Source organism: Pan paniscus, chromosome 14 (assembly GCF_029289425.2).
Source record: "Pan paniscus chromosome 14, NHGRI_mPanPan1-v2.0_pri, whole genome shotgun sequence".
NCBI classification, from domain to species: domain Eukaryota; kingdom Metazoa; phylum Chordata; class Mammalia; order Primates; family Hominidae; genus Pan; species Pan paniscus.
Genome location: NC_073263.2, coordinates 102,927,071 through 102,945,153, shown reverse-complemented (window position 1 = coordinate 102,945,153; position 18,083 = coordinate 102,927,071). Strand labels below are relative to the sequence as shown.

Here is an 18,083-nt window from a genome sequence, read left to right as displayed (position 1 = left end):
ATCTTCCTAGACAATAACAAAGATGTCAGTTACTCACAGGGTAACTCAAATGCTTAATGAAATGTCACTAAAAATCTTAACATGTTACTTTTGTGGATGGCATAAAATGGTTTTCCAAAATTAATTTGCAGAAATAATTACAATATGACTAATACATAATAGAAAAGAACTATAATAGTGGCAGTTGGCAAATAAGACTTTTTCTTTTAACTATTTAAGTGCATTTTATGGGGAAGATACTTAAAATGGAATAAATTTTGTTCAAGAGTTAACATTTACATCATATCACAGAAAAGATAAATCAAAATTGAACCTTATATTCTAAATACAGTAAACATTAGTGGTTATGATGAAATATTTGGACAGCTATTTTTTTTAAAAATAAAATGACCTAAGTCTTCAGTTGATACCAAACTCTAACTAAATTCTAAATGGAACAAAGCTAGATATAGATTTATAAATATAAATATATTGATACATGTTAATAGCATAAAAACAAAGGGAAAAACCACAAAGGAAAAGGCTAACAGAGTTTACTGAACTTTTGATACATCACAAAAAAAGTAAAACCTATACTAAATGGGAGAAATATTTATAAAATTTATGAAAAAATTATTAACAATTCCTAATTTAAGATTTTGAAAACAGTTTTTCACTAAAAGTCTACAACTGTTAGAACCACTGAAGAGAAAAAGTATATTCTTCTATGTATTATAATAAGCTTGGCAAAATAATAGCAACATATATGTCTTCATATACATAATTTGTGTATATGTATAAATGCGTACACATTTACACATATATATAGCAACATATATCTTATCAAATTTTACAAATTGATAATAAAATGTTAGTTTTCCAGCAAAATAAGCAAATTGTAGAAAAAGGTCATAAAAACAATAAATACATAAAAATGTAGTTCAAAAGTCAAACTCACCAGGTAAGCAAGAAAAGGTAAAATAACAAAACAATGAGATATGATTTTTCATCATTTCAACTGGAAAGACTATAGACTATAACACTGAAGAGGATGGGTGAGGCAGGCTCACGGTGCACCGCTAGTAGACATGCAAACTAACATTCTGGAAAGCCATCCACACATGAGCTCACTATATCGGATTGTGCAAGTCATGCTCTGCACAGACACCTGGCTGAGGGAATGCATGGGGCTGAAATCCAGGCCTTGCTATATTTTCTCCAAGCCATAATCCCTGATATGTGTTGAGTCACCCCATAATAGAGGGTGCCGTTTTCTTCACAGAAAGGCTGGACTACTAGTGGCTCCATCTATATACGCACAGAGCATACCTTTTGCTACAAGTGACTTATAGGGAATACCTCTAAACTACCCTGGTAGATAGGCAGAGACTTATGTACAAAAGAGATGCTTATTTCTGCAGTAGCTTTTGCTTTGACACCAAAATCCACTTTTCTATAAACATTGTTCATTGAAGACTTAATTCGAGGTGGCCTATCAAGATATCCAGTTGAATCATGGATTTCTATTGACCATCTCACTAAAAGACTTGCTGAGTAAGCTATAGCTATATTCATGTCATAATCATATGTATAATTTAATTTACTCAACAATAATGTCAACATCAATATTCATAATATCACATATTCAAAAAGTAACTATTGCACACAGCATATACAAGATCTCTTTTGAGGGAGAGAATATAGCAGTGAACTAAACTGACAGAAATCCCTACTCTCAAAGAGCATATATTTTAAATTTTAAAAAGTAAAACTATGGGAGTAGAGAACAAATCCTCTGAAATAATATGCTTTGTACTGTTTATGCTTTCTTCTTCCAGTGCAAGGTACACTCTCTTCTACAACTGACTTGCATGATTGGTTGCTCTCCTGTTTAAACTATTGACAGATGCCCTTATTTGCCAGACCCAAAGTTTAGCAATTTATTTATTTTTAGCTGTAATTCTAATTTGCTATTCCAACATTTCCATAATAATTCAATTGTGCTACATCAGTCCTGCATTTCTAAAACACTAGTCTATGTCCTTAAAAGACAGGATCCAAGACTGCAGTTGTTCCATTATTCATTCAATACATATTTTTAAATGCCTAGTATGTGCTAAGCACTGTTCTAGGTGTTAAGGATAGAGCAAATGGGTGAAACAAACAAAACCCCTGCCCTGATGAACCTTCTATTTCAGTGGTGTGGACAATGGGCAAGATAAGTAAAATATAGAGAATGTTGGGTATCTAAAAGAACTAAGGAGTAAAGATTGTTTTAAATGAAAAAATAAGAAATATGGATTGGGGTGATGGCATTTTAGATGGGGTAGATAGTGAAGGTTTGACTGGGAAGTTAATATACAGGAAGCTAAGGACTTAAGTGAACTAATGCAGAAACAAGAAACTAAAACAGAAAACTGCATGTTCACACTTACAAGTGGGAGCTAAACATTGGGTACACAGGGACATAAAGATGGGAACAAGAGACACTGGGGAATACAAGAGGGAGGAGGGAGGGAGGGGGATAAGGGTTGGAAAAAACTACTTGTAGAGGCTGAGCACAGTGGCTCACATCTGTAATCCCTGCACTTTGGGAGGCTGAGGTGGGTGGAACACCTGAGATCAGGAGTTCAAGACCAGCCTGGCCAACATAGTGAAATCCCATCTCTACTAAAGATACAAAAATTAGCCAGGCATGGTGGCTCACGCCTGTAGTTCCAGCTACTTGGGAGCCTGAGGCACGAGAATTGCTTGAACCCGGGAGGTGGAGGATGCAGTGAGCTGAGATCACGCCACTGCACTCCAGCCTGGGTAACAGAGTGAGACTCAGTCTCAAAACAAAACAAAACAAAACTACCTATAGAGTGCTATACTCACTACTTTGGTGGCAGATACATTTGTACTCCAAACCTCAGCATCATCCAATATACCTTTGTAACAAACCCTCACATGTTCCCCAATTCTGAAATAAAAATTGAAAAACAGCCCAAACAAGTGAAGGATCAAGTGAGCTCAAAAGATTTCTGAGGGAAGAGTACTTTATAGGAAAGGCTAGGTGCAAAGGCCCTAAGGTAGAAGCATGCCCCCTAGTTCATGTGGCAGCAAGGAGGTGAAAACATCTACTCAAGTATTTTGTGAAAGATTCAAAGAAGCGTCCAGTGACTTCTGTTTCTGGAGAAAAAGTGGTCTAGATTTTCTAGATAAGCTTCCTGGTAAATATAATTATAAAAGCTAGACTAAATATTAAAAATTTTAATTCTTCCTAAAAGCATCCAAGAGCTGATAAGACAGTCAGCAATCATCAGGCGAAATGGAGGCAACAAGAATGAATACTGGAATCTAAGCAGAGGTTGAAGGCATTTCTACCATAAGGGAATTTGCCTATCCAGTTTAAATTAAACTTTTGTTTATAGCAAAAGAAAAAGCTATAAATCTTCCATTGGATTCCATAGACTTGAGAAGTCAGAGGACAAGATTTGCCTTGAAGCTGAGCATGAGGAAGCATTGTCCCCAAGGATTTATAACTAAGAGCAAGCACTAGCACAGATTTTTAGACAAAATGCCTTCCCACAGGTGATACAAAAAATCACATGCCATGAATTTTGGTCATCCTTGTACTATGGACTGTTGGTGTCTTTAGGTGTCTGACAAAAGCTAAAACAAATCCTCCCTAGTGAAACCATTTTCATCTTAAGTCTCAAAAAATTTTGTAAAAGATTTTTCAGAGACCACTTGTTGAAAAAATAAGCAACACAGAGAGAAAATTAGACACCATGATGAAGAATCTTCAGAAAAAATTAGACTGCAAAAACAGATCCAGAAAATATTTAGACTTTGAAATTGCCAGACATATAATATAAAATAACTGTATTATGTTTAGAGCACAAATCAATAAAGAGCAACCTAAAAATATCTGTAGGAAATAAAAAAACAGCTAGCCACATAAAAAATCAAATAGCATTTCAAAAACTAAATAAATATTTGAAATTAATAACTGAAAAGACTGGTTTAATAGCTTTTTAGATGCAGCAAGGTGTATAAGTGAACTGAAAAACAGGTCAGAAGAACTATTCAGAATACATAATAAAGGAACAAAGGAAATACAGATCCATAGACATGAAGGATAAAGTGTGATGGGCTAATGTACATAAACTGGAGCCCCAGAATGAGAGAACAAGCAGAAGAAATAATTAATACCAATCCATGAGTTCCGAGTCTAATAAATCTCAACTAGAATAGATAAAAAGACATCCACACATAAATCCATCATGGAGAAATTCCAGAAAAACAAACACAAAGAGTAAATATATACATATATATATATACCTATATATGTATATACCTATATATATACCTATATATGTATATACCTATATATACCTATATATGTATATACCTATATATATACCTATATATGTATACACCTATATATACACCTATATATACACCCCCCTCTATACACCCCCCTCTATACACCCCCCCATACACCCCCCCATACACCCCCCCCATACACCCCCCCATACACCCCCCCTATACACCCCCCCTATACACCCCCCCATACACCCCCCTACACACCCCCCTACACACCCCCCTACACACCCCCCTACACACCCCCTACACACCCCCCTACACACCCCCCTACACACCCCCCTACACACCCCCCTATACACCCCTATATACACCCCTATATACACCCCTATATATATATACACACACACACACACATATAAAAAGATAGATCAATAGAAAAACATATAGACTGAGCACTGACTTCTCAAAAATAGAAACGTTCGTGACTGGGCGCGGTGGCTCACGCCTGTAATCCCAGCACTTTGGGAGGTCGAGGCGGGCGGATCACGAGGTCAGGAGATTGAGACCATCCTGGCTAACACGGTGAAACCCCGTCTTTACTAAAAATACAAAAAATTAGCCGGGCGTGGTGGCGGTCGCCTGTAGTTCCAGCTACTCCGAGGCTGAGGCAGGAGAATGGCGTGAACCCGGGAGGCGGAGCTTGCAGTGAGCCGAGATCGCGTCACTGTGCTCCAGCCTGGGCGACAGAGCGAGACTCCGTCTCAAAAAAAAATAGAAACGTTTGTTAGTTTGTTAGAAGATGCTGAAGTGGTATTTTATATTCAATGTGCTGAGATAATATAAATGCTAAACTACACTAGGAATTTACTACATCAGGACAAATTCATCTTTCAAGACTTAGTAATTAATGACATTGTCAAATAAACAACAAAAAAGGAACTATTTGCCACCAGCAGGTTTTCTCAAATGGAAATCTGGGCAGATCAATGATCAAAATACTAAATCAAAAGACAAACATGCACAATCAGAAGTATATCAAAAATTAGGATTCAGAAAGGTTGAAAGTAAAAAGATAAAATGTTAAAGTTTAAATCATAGGGGAAAAAAAAGAAGTTTAAAGAATAGAAAGTGAAAAAGGATGAAAAATACACAGCAGAAGAGACCTGGGGCAGCTACACTAATATTACTTTAAAGAAAAAAGCATCACCAGGTGTATTAGTTCATTCTCACACTGCTACAAAGAACTACCTGAGACTAGGTAATTCATGAAGAAAAGAGGTTTAGCTGACTCACACTTCGGCAGGCTTAACAGGAAACATGATTGGGCAGCCTCGGGAAACTTACAATTATGGTGGGAGGCGAAAAGGAAGCACGCACCTTCTTCAGATGGTGGCAGGAGAGAGACAGAGCGAAGGCGGAAGTGCCACACACTTTTAAAGCATCAAATCTCGTGATAACTCACTGTCACGAGAACAGCAAGGGGGAAATCTCCGGCCATAATCTAATCACCTCCCACCAGGCCCCTCCTCCAATTTGACACGAGATTTGGGCGGGAACACAAATCCAAACCATATCACCAGATATAAAGTCACTTTGGAATGGCCAAAGTTTTATTACATTGGGAAAATATAGCAATTTTAAATTTGTATGCACTTTGTAACATTGCCTCACATCATATAAAGCAAGACTGACAGAAATATAAATAAAGATAAACCCTCAGTCATAGAGGGGGATTTTAATACAAACTTTTCAGAAACTTACAAATCAAGCAAACAAAAATTAAGATGCAAAAATATTGAACTTCATGATCAGCACATAGAAGACGCTACTGAGCAATCAAAACTGCACAGGGCATGCTCCTTCTAAATATATGGGGAGATCGAGTTCAGCTTCAGCCTGGACCTCCAGGGAACTCTGGAGAAGAATGACACACAGAGCTGGTCCACCTGGAGGCAAGAGGCCTAGCTTTTGTAGAAACATGTCCATTTGTCCCTGACTTCAGACTGCCCCTGCATCAGGGTGGGATTATACCGACCCATGTAAGACATCTGCTATTCAGAAGAGGGTCATTCTCTGGGGAAGGGGACAGTTCTGAGAAGTTAGCAGTCATCCTAACACAAGTTGGGTGATAATTGCACTGGCCTGTTAGGATCTGGGTGTGGTGCCAATAGTATCCAGCACTGTCTACCTCTTGCTTCTCAGGCTACTCAGATCTACTTGCTTCTCTCTTTAAGTTGTTTCCATCCAGGGACAATTTGCCCAGGATCTTTGTTGGTCCTGATTTCTGGGCAATGTATAAGAGGAGAATTACTGAAATGAACAACAGCCAGTGCTGCTACAGCTGGCCCGAACTCAGCAAATGATGCTCATCCCCTCTCTTATTTGGATCCCTCTCCCTCTCGGCTCCTGTCTCATGGAGTGACCCAGCCCATCAATCCTGAAGGGTCTGAGCCCCTGGTTATCATGTATTTGCTAAGATATTTTATGCAATAAATGAGTTCTTCATGGTTAGTTTTGGAACCAAAGCTTTACTCCTATCTTGTAGCAGCCTTTAGTAAATGGTCAAAATATGCTTCATTTTGTTGCTGAGTGATTCACTTGAAACTTGACCTTTGTTTTTAGAAGTCCACCAGTTCCTTTGGGCGATTGGCTCAGCTGTGGCTCAACACAATGAGGCCTCTGTTTTGCTCCCAGCACGAGTGCTTAATTGGCATTACTGTTTACTCCTGATTTCACAGGCTTCCTTTTGTTTTTTTTTCTCTAAAACCTAGTTTCCTCTGAAAATATAATTCTAAAGTACAACAAAACGGTGATGTAGAAAATATTTTTGATTAATCTGTAAAGTACGCACAGTGTGAATATCACACCTACTTCTCCACCATAGGATTTTCCAAGTACAGTGTGTCCGTCACCTCTCCGATGTCATTAGGCAGTTATTTTTTCCATAAGAAAAATCAATTGCATTCCTTGCCCAAAGATATTTCTGCCCAGTATAAACATCACAGCTTTTGTCTCTTTGAGGTTTAATAGCATCTTTCTCTGAACTTACCCTTATTTTCTGTTGATGGGTATACTAAGTCTGTCTCCCATCCACAGCTGATTTCAATGACACAATTAAAGGCCATATGCCAACCTTTCAAAGACCTCCACTCTGACTCAGCAGATGGATTTTTACCACCTACTTGCGCTCACCTGTTTTTAGTGCTTCAGATAACACAGCTACAATGTAAGTGCAGGGTCTATAGGTGTTGCAGAACTGGTCCAGATGGTGGTTGAAGCACACAGACTCGCAGGACAGGGAGGAAAGTAGGCAAGTCCACTCTGGCCTGTTAGGAAAGGATGTCTGTTTTATAAAGAGGAATTCTCCATAGTTGCCTTTCCTACTCCAGAGATACTTAATGAGAACCTCTCTGGAAATAGTTAAGATGGTCCAGGTAATCCTTATTATCAGAGAAGTTTGAGGAACATCGCCTTAAGGAAAAGCTATGATGTGCGGTGTCTTTCAATAGCTTGAAATATTTAATTATGAATAAATGTTTTGTGGTTGCTTAGAGATGCTGACTTACGAGAAGAAGACTTATTCAAGTTTTTCATCTAGAATATCACTGGCAAGTGAAGACCACCAACCCAGCAGTTCTTTCCTCAATAGAATCTTATCACACTTGTTACTTCCCTCAAGATCCAAGACAGAGCTACGCAAAGTGAGATTGGTCTTTGGGGCTACAAAAACTTAGCGACATCTCTTCTGTTATCTCTTTCCTTTCCCCAGAGACACTCCACATCATGTTTCCTGCTGGGCGATCTGGGAGGCAAACTGCCTTAAATTTCCCCATGCACTCCATTATCAAAATGCATCTATTCTGCCAAGGCTGAATTCTGTACAGGCACATCTCATTTTATTGTGCTTTGCAGATATTGCATTTTGTTTTTACGGATTGAAGGTTTGTGGCAACCCTGCCTCAAGCAAGTCTATCGGGGCCGCTTCCCCAATTGCATGTGCTCACTTTGTATCTCTGTGTCACATTTTGGTAATTCTCAATATTTCAGACTTTTCCATTATTATCATATCTGTGATGGCAATATGTAATCAGTGATCTTTGATGTTACTATTGTAATTGTTTCGGAGCATCATGAACCATGTCCATGGTAGAGAACCTAATCAGTAAATGTTGTATGTGTTCTGACTGCTCTACCAACTGGCTGTTCCTCCTTCTTTCTCCCTTTCCATGGACCTCTCTATTCCCTGAAACATGGCAATATTGAAATTATGTCAATTAATAACCCTACAATTGCCTCTAAGTGTTCAAGTGAAAGGAAGAGTTCCAAATCTCTCTCTTTAAATCAAAACTTAGAAATGATTAAGTTTAGTGAGAAAGGCACGTCAAAAGCTGAGATAGATCAAAAGCTAGGCCTCTTGCCCCAAACAGTTAGCCAAGTTGTGAATGCAAAATAATAGTTCTTGAAGGAAACTAAAAGTACTACTCCAGTGAACACACGAGTAATAAGAAAGCAAAACAGCCTTTTTGCTGATATGGAGAAAGTTGTAGTAATCTGGATAGAACATGAAACCAGCCACTACATTCCCTGAAGCCAAAGCCTGATCCAGAGCAAGGCCTTAACTCTCTTCAGTTCTATGAAGTCTGAGAGAGGTCAGGAAGCTGCAAAAGAAAAATTTGAAGCTAGCAAAGACTGATTCATGAGGTTTAAGAAAAAGAAGCTGTCTCCGTAACATAAAAATATGAGGTGAAGCAGCTGATGCAGAAGCTGCAGCAAGTTATCCAGAAGTTCTCACTAAGATAACTAATGAAGGTGGCTATACTCAATGACAGATTTTCAATGTAGACAAAACAACCTGCTATTGGAAGAGGATGCCATCTAGGACTTTTATAGCTAGAGAGAAGAAGCCAGTGTCTGGCTTCAAAGCTCAAAGGACAGGCTAACTCTGTTGTGAGGGGCTAATGCAGCTGGTGACTAAGTAGAAGCCATTGCTCATTCACCATTCCCAAACTCCTAGAGCCCTTAAGAATTATGCTAGATCTACTCCCCCTGTGCTCTAGAAATAGCACAACAAAGTCTAGATGGCAGCACATGTGTTTACAGCATGGTTCACCGGAATTTCTTTTTTCTTTTTTCTATTATCTTTTTTTTGAGACAGAGTCTTGCTCTGTCACCCAGGCTAGAGTGCTGTGGCACAAACACAGCTCACTGCAGCCTCAACCTCCTGTGCTCAAGCAATCCTCCTGCTTCAGCCTTCCATGTAGCTGGGATTACAGGCATATGCCCTATGCCTAGCTAATTGTTTGAATTTTTGTACAGACAGGGTCTCAAACTCCTGGCTCAAGCAATCCTCCCTCCTTAGCTTCTCAAATTGCTAGAATTGTAGGCATGAGCCACCACACCCAGCTCTGGTTTACTGGATATTTTAAGCCCACTGTTGAGTCCTACTGCTCAGAAAAAAAAAAAAGATTCTTTTCAAACTATTACTGCTCATTGACAATGTACCTAGTTATCCATGAGCTCTGCTGGAGAGGGGATGAATGTTATTTTCATGCCTGCTAACACATTTATTATGCAGCCATTTTAACTCTCAAGTCTTATTAAGAAATACATTTTGTAAGGCTATAGGTGCTATAGATAGCTATTCTTCTGGTGGATCTGGACTAAGTAAATTGAAAACCCTCTGGAAAGGATTCACCATTCCAGATGCTGTTAAGTACATTCCTGATTCATGGAAGAATATAAAAATATCAGCTTTAACAGGGGCTTGGATAAACTTGATTCCAACCCCCATGGATGACTTTGAGGGGTTCAAAACTTCAGTGGAGGAAGTAACTGCAGATTTAGTGGAAATAGTGAGAGAACTAGAATTAGAAATAGAGCCTGAAGATGTGACCGAATTGCTACAATCTCATGATAAAACTTAAATGGATGAGTTGCTTCTTATGGATGAGCAAAGAAAGTGGTTTCTTGAGATGGAATCTTCTCCTCATAAAGATTCTGTGAACATTGTTGAAGTGACAACAAAGAGTTTAGAATATTACATAAACTTAATTGATAAAGCTGTAGCAGAGTTTGAGAGGAGTGACTGCAATTTTGATAAATGTTCTATTGTGGGTAAAAAGCCATTGAATGGCATGGCATGTTACAGAAAAATCTCTCATGAAAGGAAGAGTCAACCAATGTGGCAAACTTCATGCTTGTCTATTTTTAAGAAATTGCCACAGCCACTCCAGCCTTCAGTAAGCACCAACCTGATCAACCAGCAGTCATCAACAATGAGGCAAGACCCTCCTGCAACAAATAGGTTATGAGGGGCTGGGCACAGTGGCTTACGCCTGTAATCCCAGCACTTTGGGAGTCCAAGGTGGGCGGATCATTTGAGGTCAGGAGTTCAAGACCAGCCTGGCCAACATGATCGCACCCCGTCTCTACTAAAAATACAAAAATTATCTGGGCGTGGTGATGCACGCCTGTAGTCCTAGCTACTAAGGAGGCTGAGGTAGGAGAATCACTTGAACCCAGGAGGCAGAGGTTGCAGTGAGCCAAGATTGCACCATTGCACTCCAGCCTGGGTGACAAGAGTGATACTCAAAAAAAAAAAAAAAAAAAAAAGGTTATGACTCACAGACTCACAGACTCACAGAAGGCTCAGATGATCATTTGCATTGTTTGGCAATAAAGTATTTTTAAGTTAAGATATATATATATTTTAGTATACAGTACAGTGTATACATAACTTATATACGCACTGGAATATAAAAAAAATTGTGTGACTTGCCTCATTGTGATATGTACTTTATTGCATTGGTCTGAAACCAAATTGCACTGTCTTCCAGGAATGCCTGTACATGTAAATCCATGTTAGTGAGGCAACAAGCAGGAGATGCCTATTAGTTAGCCTGTTTACTTTTTAGGTGTGTATTCTAAACCTTAATTTTCCCTGCCCAAAGAGCATCTAAAAGTTCGTCATAGCAATATTTGGTGACATGTGGGTCTTGAAATCACAGAACATAAACAAGTGTATACAGATTAAAACTAATCTTAATGAGAGTCTCAAAAAAATTACAGTCTTGTGTAGTTACTAAAGCATAATCTACTCATAAATCAAATGAAACATAATTATATTTGAGCAGAGTTCTTCTCCAATTGATTCGGAGTCTGTATTTCCATAGAGCACAGGACAGTCCCTCCATGGATTTTCAAATTTCTCTTTTAGCATGCCTATTGTTTTCCCAGTAACTCACCATGGTGTCCAGTGAAATACTAATTAAGGTGGAAATAAGCAGTAGGAACAAATGAGTTAGTGAAAAACAAATACCCTGTTTTCATCAAATTCTTACTGTCTTGCATTTCATAGCTACTTCCTGGATTATTAGTCTGTTCTCATCCTGCTGATAAAGACATACTGGAGACTGGGTGATTTACAAAGAAAAAGAGATTTAATGGACTCACAGTTCCACATGGCTGGGGAGGCCTCACACTCATGGTGGAAGGCGAAAGGCACCTCTTACACGGCAGCAGACGAGAGAAAATGAAGACCAAGAGAAAGGGCCTTATAAAACCATCAGATCCCATGAGACTTATTCACTACCACAAGAACAGTATGGGGGAAACTGCCCCCATGATTCAATTATCTCCCACCAGGTCCCTCCTACAACACGTGGGAATTGTGGGAGCTACAATTCAAGATGAGATTTGGATGGGGACACAGACAAATGATATCACATCCATTCCAAAGCACTTGCAGGACCATGAACACAATTTCATTTAAACCAAAGGCTACTACTATCTTGGTTGTGCATTGGCTTGGCCTCATCCTCTTTATTGTAAAACTTTCTGTATTGACTGCTTTCTCTGTGTTTGACATTATCCTTTCCCCAATCTCATACTGTCAAATACAGATTTAATTGTATAGGCTCCTACATGCAAACACCTTCCAGGGCCAGGAATTGAAGCAGGCTGGGGACATGGAGGCAAATGGGAAGTATATGCCCACCTATGGGAGGCACAGGATGTCCCTATTGGCCCCCTACCACTTGGGAATGCAGAACTGACCTGGCCAGATCTTCCTTTTTTTTTTCTTGAAGACGGAGTCTCACTCTGTCACCCAAGCTGGAGTGCAGTGGCACAATCTCAGCTCACCACAACCTCTGCCTCCCCGGTTCAAGTGATTGTCATGCCTCAGACTCCTACAGGTATGGTGGCTTACGCCTGTAATCCCAGCACTTTGGGAGGCCAAGGTGGGTGGATCACCTGAGGTCAGGAGTTCGAGTCCAGCCTGGCCAACATGGCAAAACCCCGTCTCTACTAAAAATACAAAAATTAGCTGGGCATGGTGGAGGGTGCCTGTTATCCATATCTTCCTATTTTTCCTGATAAAATAAAATTCTTGTGGTTTTCAAATGTTGGTAATTGATCTTAATTTGTCAACAATATACATTGAGTCATACAAAACACACCTGAATTATATTCTCAGTTTATATTGAACCCACAGGCCAGCAATTGACTTTTACTGGATTCCAGCAATGAATGTAGTTACAGGGCCAATTCAACCTGGAAAAGATATTTGTTCATCCTTTCTACTTTTGCTTTGAGGATGCAGTGAGCTATGATCACATCAATGCACTCCAGGCTAGGCAACGGAGATAGGCCTTGTCTCTAAAAATCACAAAGAAAACAAAAGAAGAGAGATACTGAGCAGGTAGAAGGGGTACTATGATATTTTGGACGTACCTGTTTTTTAAAATGATTGTCTACTCCAATATACAGTGAATCCCTATGCATTATAGGATGAGTATGCTGGATTCCATGACTTCCTTGAAGCCCATGAATTCTCTGAGACTGTCTCCATCATCATTGGGATTGTTTGGCTTATGAGCATGAATTATAGAGACTTAACAGAGGTAGTTCAACCAAGGACAGAGAAAGGTCTGAAATGCCTGTTGGGTGAGGAGTGGCACTGAGATTAGTAAAAAATCACTGCCTTTACCACTTCAAAACATTATAAATAAATGTTTAAATATTTCATTAATATAATTTTCTAACAGATAATTCGAACGAATGTCAAGGAATAACACACTATCATTCAGCTACCATATATATATAGCTATATATTTCAGTTTGTGAAATAAACTAGTATTTAGATCAAGCAATCGAAAGCCGCAAATAAAGATGATGAAACAAGTTGGTAAATACTTTTTCTAAGCAAACTGGTTGTAGATTTACCATTGTTTAAATTACTGTCAACTTTTTCTTATGAGGAGTGATTTCATCATTTGTTTAAAACCTGGCTTTTGACACAGTTTTTCTGAAGTCTTTAGAAATTTGAAAAATTATCCCGCATGATTCTGTATTTCATGAAATACCAATATTTTAACATTTCCCTTTAAACAATAAAACGTACTAACATGGATTATGAATGTGAATAAATTGTGAATGGACTTTTTAAGAAAGTAGCTTAATTAAATATCTGTAACCAGAAAATACATTTTTAAAATGTAGGTTTGTGTAATTTTACTTCTATACCTTGCCACATAACATTTCGTGATAGACAAATGCTCTTTGTTTAGAATTTCTCTTGTAGAGAAAGCTTCATTCAGTTGTTTCTTTCCCTTTATTTATATGCCTGTGTGCATGATGTCTAAATCACTGGTCAGGAGTTCCCTGGGGATTTTCGTATCTGACTACATGGCAAGATTCCAGACCCAAAGTAAACCTTTCAGAGAGTGGGAATGAGTGGGAGGATGTCGCCCTGGGCATGGTGCTTAGGAGGCCAGATTTCCCTAAACCTGCTCTGCTGGGAGCCCTAGGAAGCCTCAGATGCAGTCTGCTGTCCAGGTATACTTACAGGGTATGGGGTGGGGACTGTCAATTTCTGAATAGACTTTGTCTCATCCACACGACAACATACTTTAATTTTAAAGGCAAACGTCAACCTATTTAGAAAACTGTAAGTGTGACTGATGCATTCATTATTTAATAACTCCGGGGTGAAACTTGAGGTGAACGGTTTCACCCTTTCATACTCAGGAATGGAACTAGTCCTCATCCTCGGTACTGTGCGCAGTCAGACCTCACGCTCGCACGCTGGGCTCCCGGCGTCCTGGCAGTGGACTTAAGTGTACCCCGCGTGTGCCCGGCGGACTCCTGTGCACACCGCCGCCGTGCTGTTGAGTACGGAAGACCCCCGAGAGGAGCTCGCAGATGAGAGCCTAGCTGTTGCTGTGAGACTGACTGCGGGTGGCAGCCGGCAAGAAGGAACTGCCAGTACCGACCCTGGCGCTCCCCACCAACTGCGGCGCAGCCTCCTCTGCGGTGCCCGCCCTTCGGCATCACTGCAGCCCCCGTAGCAAAGCTAACTTTAAAAATTTAAATGAAATAATAATTTTTTAAAGGCCCGAAAACTCCGGCTCCCACCCCTCCCCCAGCCTGCCCGGCGGCGGCGGCGCTCAGTGAGTGACACGGCGAGCGTGAGCCGCGGCCCCAGCCGGGCCGAGCGCGCTGCCTGAGCTGAGCCGCCTAGGTGAGGGGCCCGCGTCCCCGCCCGCCCTGGGCGCCGCGCCTGGCACTGATCCTGCCGGTCGCCCACTGTCGCCGCCGCCGCCGCCCGCGGGCACCATGACAGCTCTGAGCGCTGGGGTTACAGGTTGGTCACCGCCGCCGGTGCCCGGGAGGCTGCGGCGCGGCCGGCTCCGTGCCCTGCGCCCGAGGCCCGGGATGCGCGCTCGTTAGTTCCTTGGCCGGGCCGGGCCAGGACGGCGCAGGGGCGCTGGGGCTGCGAGAGGGGCTGCTAGAGGGGCTGCGGGCGGGGGCCCCGCGCGGGGGAGGGGTGGGGAGGGGCGCCTCCACCCGAGAGCGGGGCGGTGGGGTCCTTGCCGGCCTGGCCGTGGCGCGGGAGCCGCGATGCGCCGTCCCTATTCCTGCGCGTGGGTGTCGGGGGCGCCTGCCGCGGGATGCCCCTGGGCTGGCTTGGGAAGCCCAGGGCCGGCGACACCTCGGGCCTGCCCCGCCTGGGCATCTAGCAGGTGTTGGGGGGCAGGTGGCTGAGGACGAGGCCACTGGGCATCACTACAGCGCTGCACCTGCCCCCTCCGCACCGGGGCCGCTGCCTGGGTAAACCTCTGGGCCAACGCGCGGGTGGGGAGGTGGGGGTGGGCAGCCTGGCTCCAGCAGGTCTCCGCGGGGGCTCCGCGGCCTTGCCCCACCCCCATGCTCCTGTGGATTGCTCCTTGCTAAATGTCCCTTATGATATTCGTTGGCCTTGTTAAGCAGCCGTCATTAAGGTGGCTACACCGAACGCAAAACAGTGTCCTGCCAAGCAACACCATTTTGTCACTGAATCTTTAAGAGACCAGCAAGGATGGCCTGGCTGGGATCCCCCTGGGGGCCCAGATCGCAGTCATTTTGCTGACTTAATGTTCCTCTTTCAGGATGGTGTGAGAATGCTGAACTCAGACCCTTAGTGCTTGAAATACCTTAGAATAAATCTTTCAGTTTCAGGTACAATTTTTCAGACACTGTATTATTAAGGATGTGTGAATACACGCTCACTTTCAGGCCTCAGAAGGTTTTACTCTTAATCTGGTGTTCGTGTGGTCATCAGCTAGGCCCGACTGCCCTGGTGGTGAAATGTGGGTTGAGGACCAGTGACCTTCGTGTTAGTAGTTGGTGGATAACACCTCTAATAGGGGATCAAAAATTAACAGGTGGCGATTTTGAAATATATATATATATATATATGTGTGTGATTTGTATGTTCATAACTACAACTGTGATTTGATATGGCCTGGGAGAGGAGCGGTTTCACTATGGTAGTTACCCCTGAGGCAGATGCATCTCAGGACTGACTTTTTAAATTCAAAGATAAGGTTTCCACAGTTCTAAATAAAAATCATGGCTTCCCAAACATCTGCAACGAGAAACATTTACTCCCTAACTGGTTGGCTTTCATTCTGTGTGCTTTTCTAGAGTCGATTTTTTGTTCTTCTGTAGTATACTTTGACCTAGCCACTGCTAAAACCAGACAGTGTGAAGACAAAATCCAGCTTTGGAGAAAAACTTAAAAAGTGAAAAGGTTCAGTTGGATCCTCTTCTGTGTTCATAGAAGACATAATCTGTTTGCAGAATAAATGTGCTGTCACTGATAAGGACTATGCTAAAATCTCTACAGAACTCTAGGAGAAAGCATGTCTCATAAAATAGTGGTTGTACACTTATAACTTTGGATAGGACTTGCAAGATATTCAAAGGAGAAATGTACTTTAAAAATGTACTTAATTAAGTCTACTCAAAATAGTGTCATTTAGTTGCAATTTAGTGAACTGAAGATTTGAGTAGCATTTTCTTCTTGGGTATGGCATTTCTTTGAAATGGTTTCCAGGTGATTTTTTTTATCATTCCGGCATGCTTTGTGTGTGCATGTATGTGTATACACAGATGTACACATTTGTTTTATCATTTATCGATGATGTTCAGATAATTTCAGAATTTCCATAGCTGTATAAATTTATCCCAGGTCAGAGTCACATGTGGATTTCAAGTTTGTGAATGAAAATTCACATCTACACCTCTATATCCTAAGATAAGCTAAGCACTGGGCCAGTGGTGAGTGAGAAAAAGAGATAAACTGAGAGCCTAAGAATCCTTCAGGAAAGACAAATATGTAAGCAGGTGGATATACAGTGAGATGTCTTATTTTCTAGTTTTGCTGTGGAAACTATGATAGTGAGCTGAAACATATTAAGAATGGTCCCCAAGGCCACACACGGTGGCTCATGCCTATAATCCCAGCACTTTGGGAGGCCAAGGCAGGCCTATTGCTTGAACCCAAGAGTCCAGACCAGCCTGGGCAACATGGTGAAACCCCGTCTCTACAAAAAAAAAAAAAATTCACCAAGTGTGGTGGTGTACACCTGTAGCCCCAGTTACTTGGGAGGCTGAGGTGGAAGGATCGCTTGAGCCCAGAGAAGTCAAGGCTGCAGCAAGCTATGATGGCACCACTGTACTCTAGAATGGGCGACTGGGCACAGAGTGAGACTCTGTTTAAAAATAAAAAAAGAATGCCCCTGCCCCAAAATGTTATCAACATTTTAGAGCTTCACTCATGTTATACAATTCTCGCCTGTCTCAAGGACCAGCACAAATTTTTATACCTTCAAACTCTATGCAAATGCTTAAATTTTTTAAATTGATTTTTTGAATTTTAAAGTAACCAAAGTTGATAGAGATGATAGAATGATAGAGAAAAAAGAGTAAACAGCTAGTTTTAATAACCAAAGACAGATGACCACAATATCTGTGTGTTTTTTGTAGTCTTTTTAAGGGCTTGACTTTAGGTAGTTGTAATCGTGGCATTGTACAACTTTTATACTGTTTTTTCCACTGAATATTTATTATAAATATTTAAAATATTTCTATATAATTTTCTTACTTAAAAATTGTAAATGGCTATATAACACCATACCCAGTAAATACAGCCTCATATATTTAACCATACCTCTATCATTGGACATTTGCTGTTTCCAGTTTTTCATCATTATAAACAGTGTCCTGATAGTTATAATGTAGAGATTTATTTCTATTTTATGTTTTTCAGTATAAATATCCAAATATGTCCATATCTGTCACCTATTTTTCCATATCTTCAAATTGGTTTCCTGAAAAATTCAGATTATAATTTATTTATGATAAATTTCCAGTAATTATATCTTTGAAAAAAGAAGTATCTGAATTATTATAGAGATATATTGTATGTCTTTAAATTGATTTCCTAAAGAATTCAGATTATAATTTTG

The 18,083-nt window shown here is 40.8% G+C and overlaps 2 protein-coding genes across 5 annotated transcripts in view; one reads left to right on the top strand and one right to left on the bottom strand.

The window, feature by feature from the left end:
• The window catches only part of ITGBL1 (integrin subunit beta like 1), a 294,518-nt gene extending 288,847 nt beyond the window's left edge, over positions 1-5,671 (bottom strand). The window contains exon 1 of the mRNA XM_008957437.5: positions 5,584-5,671. Within this exon, the coding sequence (XP_008955685.5) occupies positions 5,584-5,609 (26 nt within the window). The 5' untranslated portion in view covers positions 5,610-5,671. The remainder of the gene's footprint in view (positions 1-5,583) is intronic.
• Positions 5,672-14,465: 8,794 nt separating this feature from the next.
• The window catches only part of NALCN (sodium leak channel, non-selective), a 358,635-nt gene continuing 355,017 nt past the window's right edge, over positions 14,466-18,083 (top strand). For 2 of the 4 annotated variants that reach the window (XM_063595853.1, XM_034936922.3), the window contains exon 1: positions 14,739-14,935. The gene's annotated coding sequence lies outside the window, so the exon portion shown is untranslated. Of the gene's footprint in view, positions 14,936-18,083 lie in introns of all 4 variants that reach the window. The other 2 variants (XM_034936923.3, XM_063595854.1) reach the window with 2 other exon arrangements.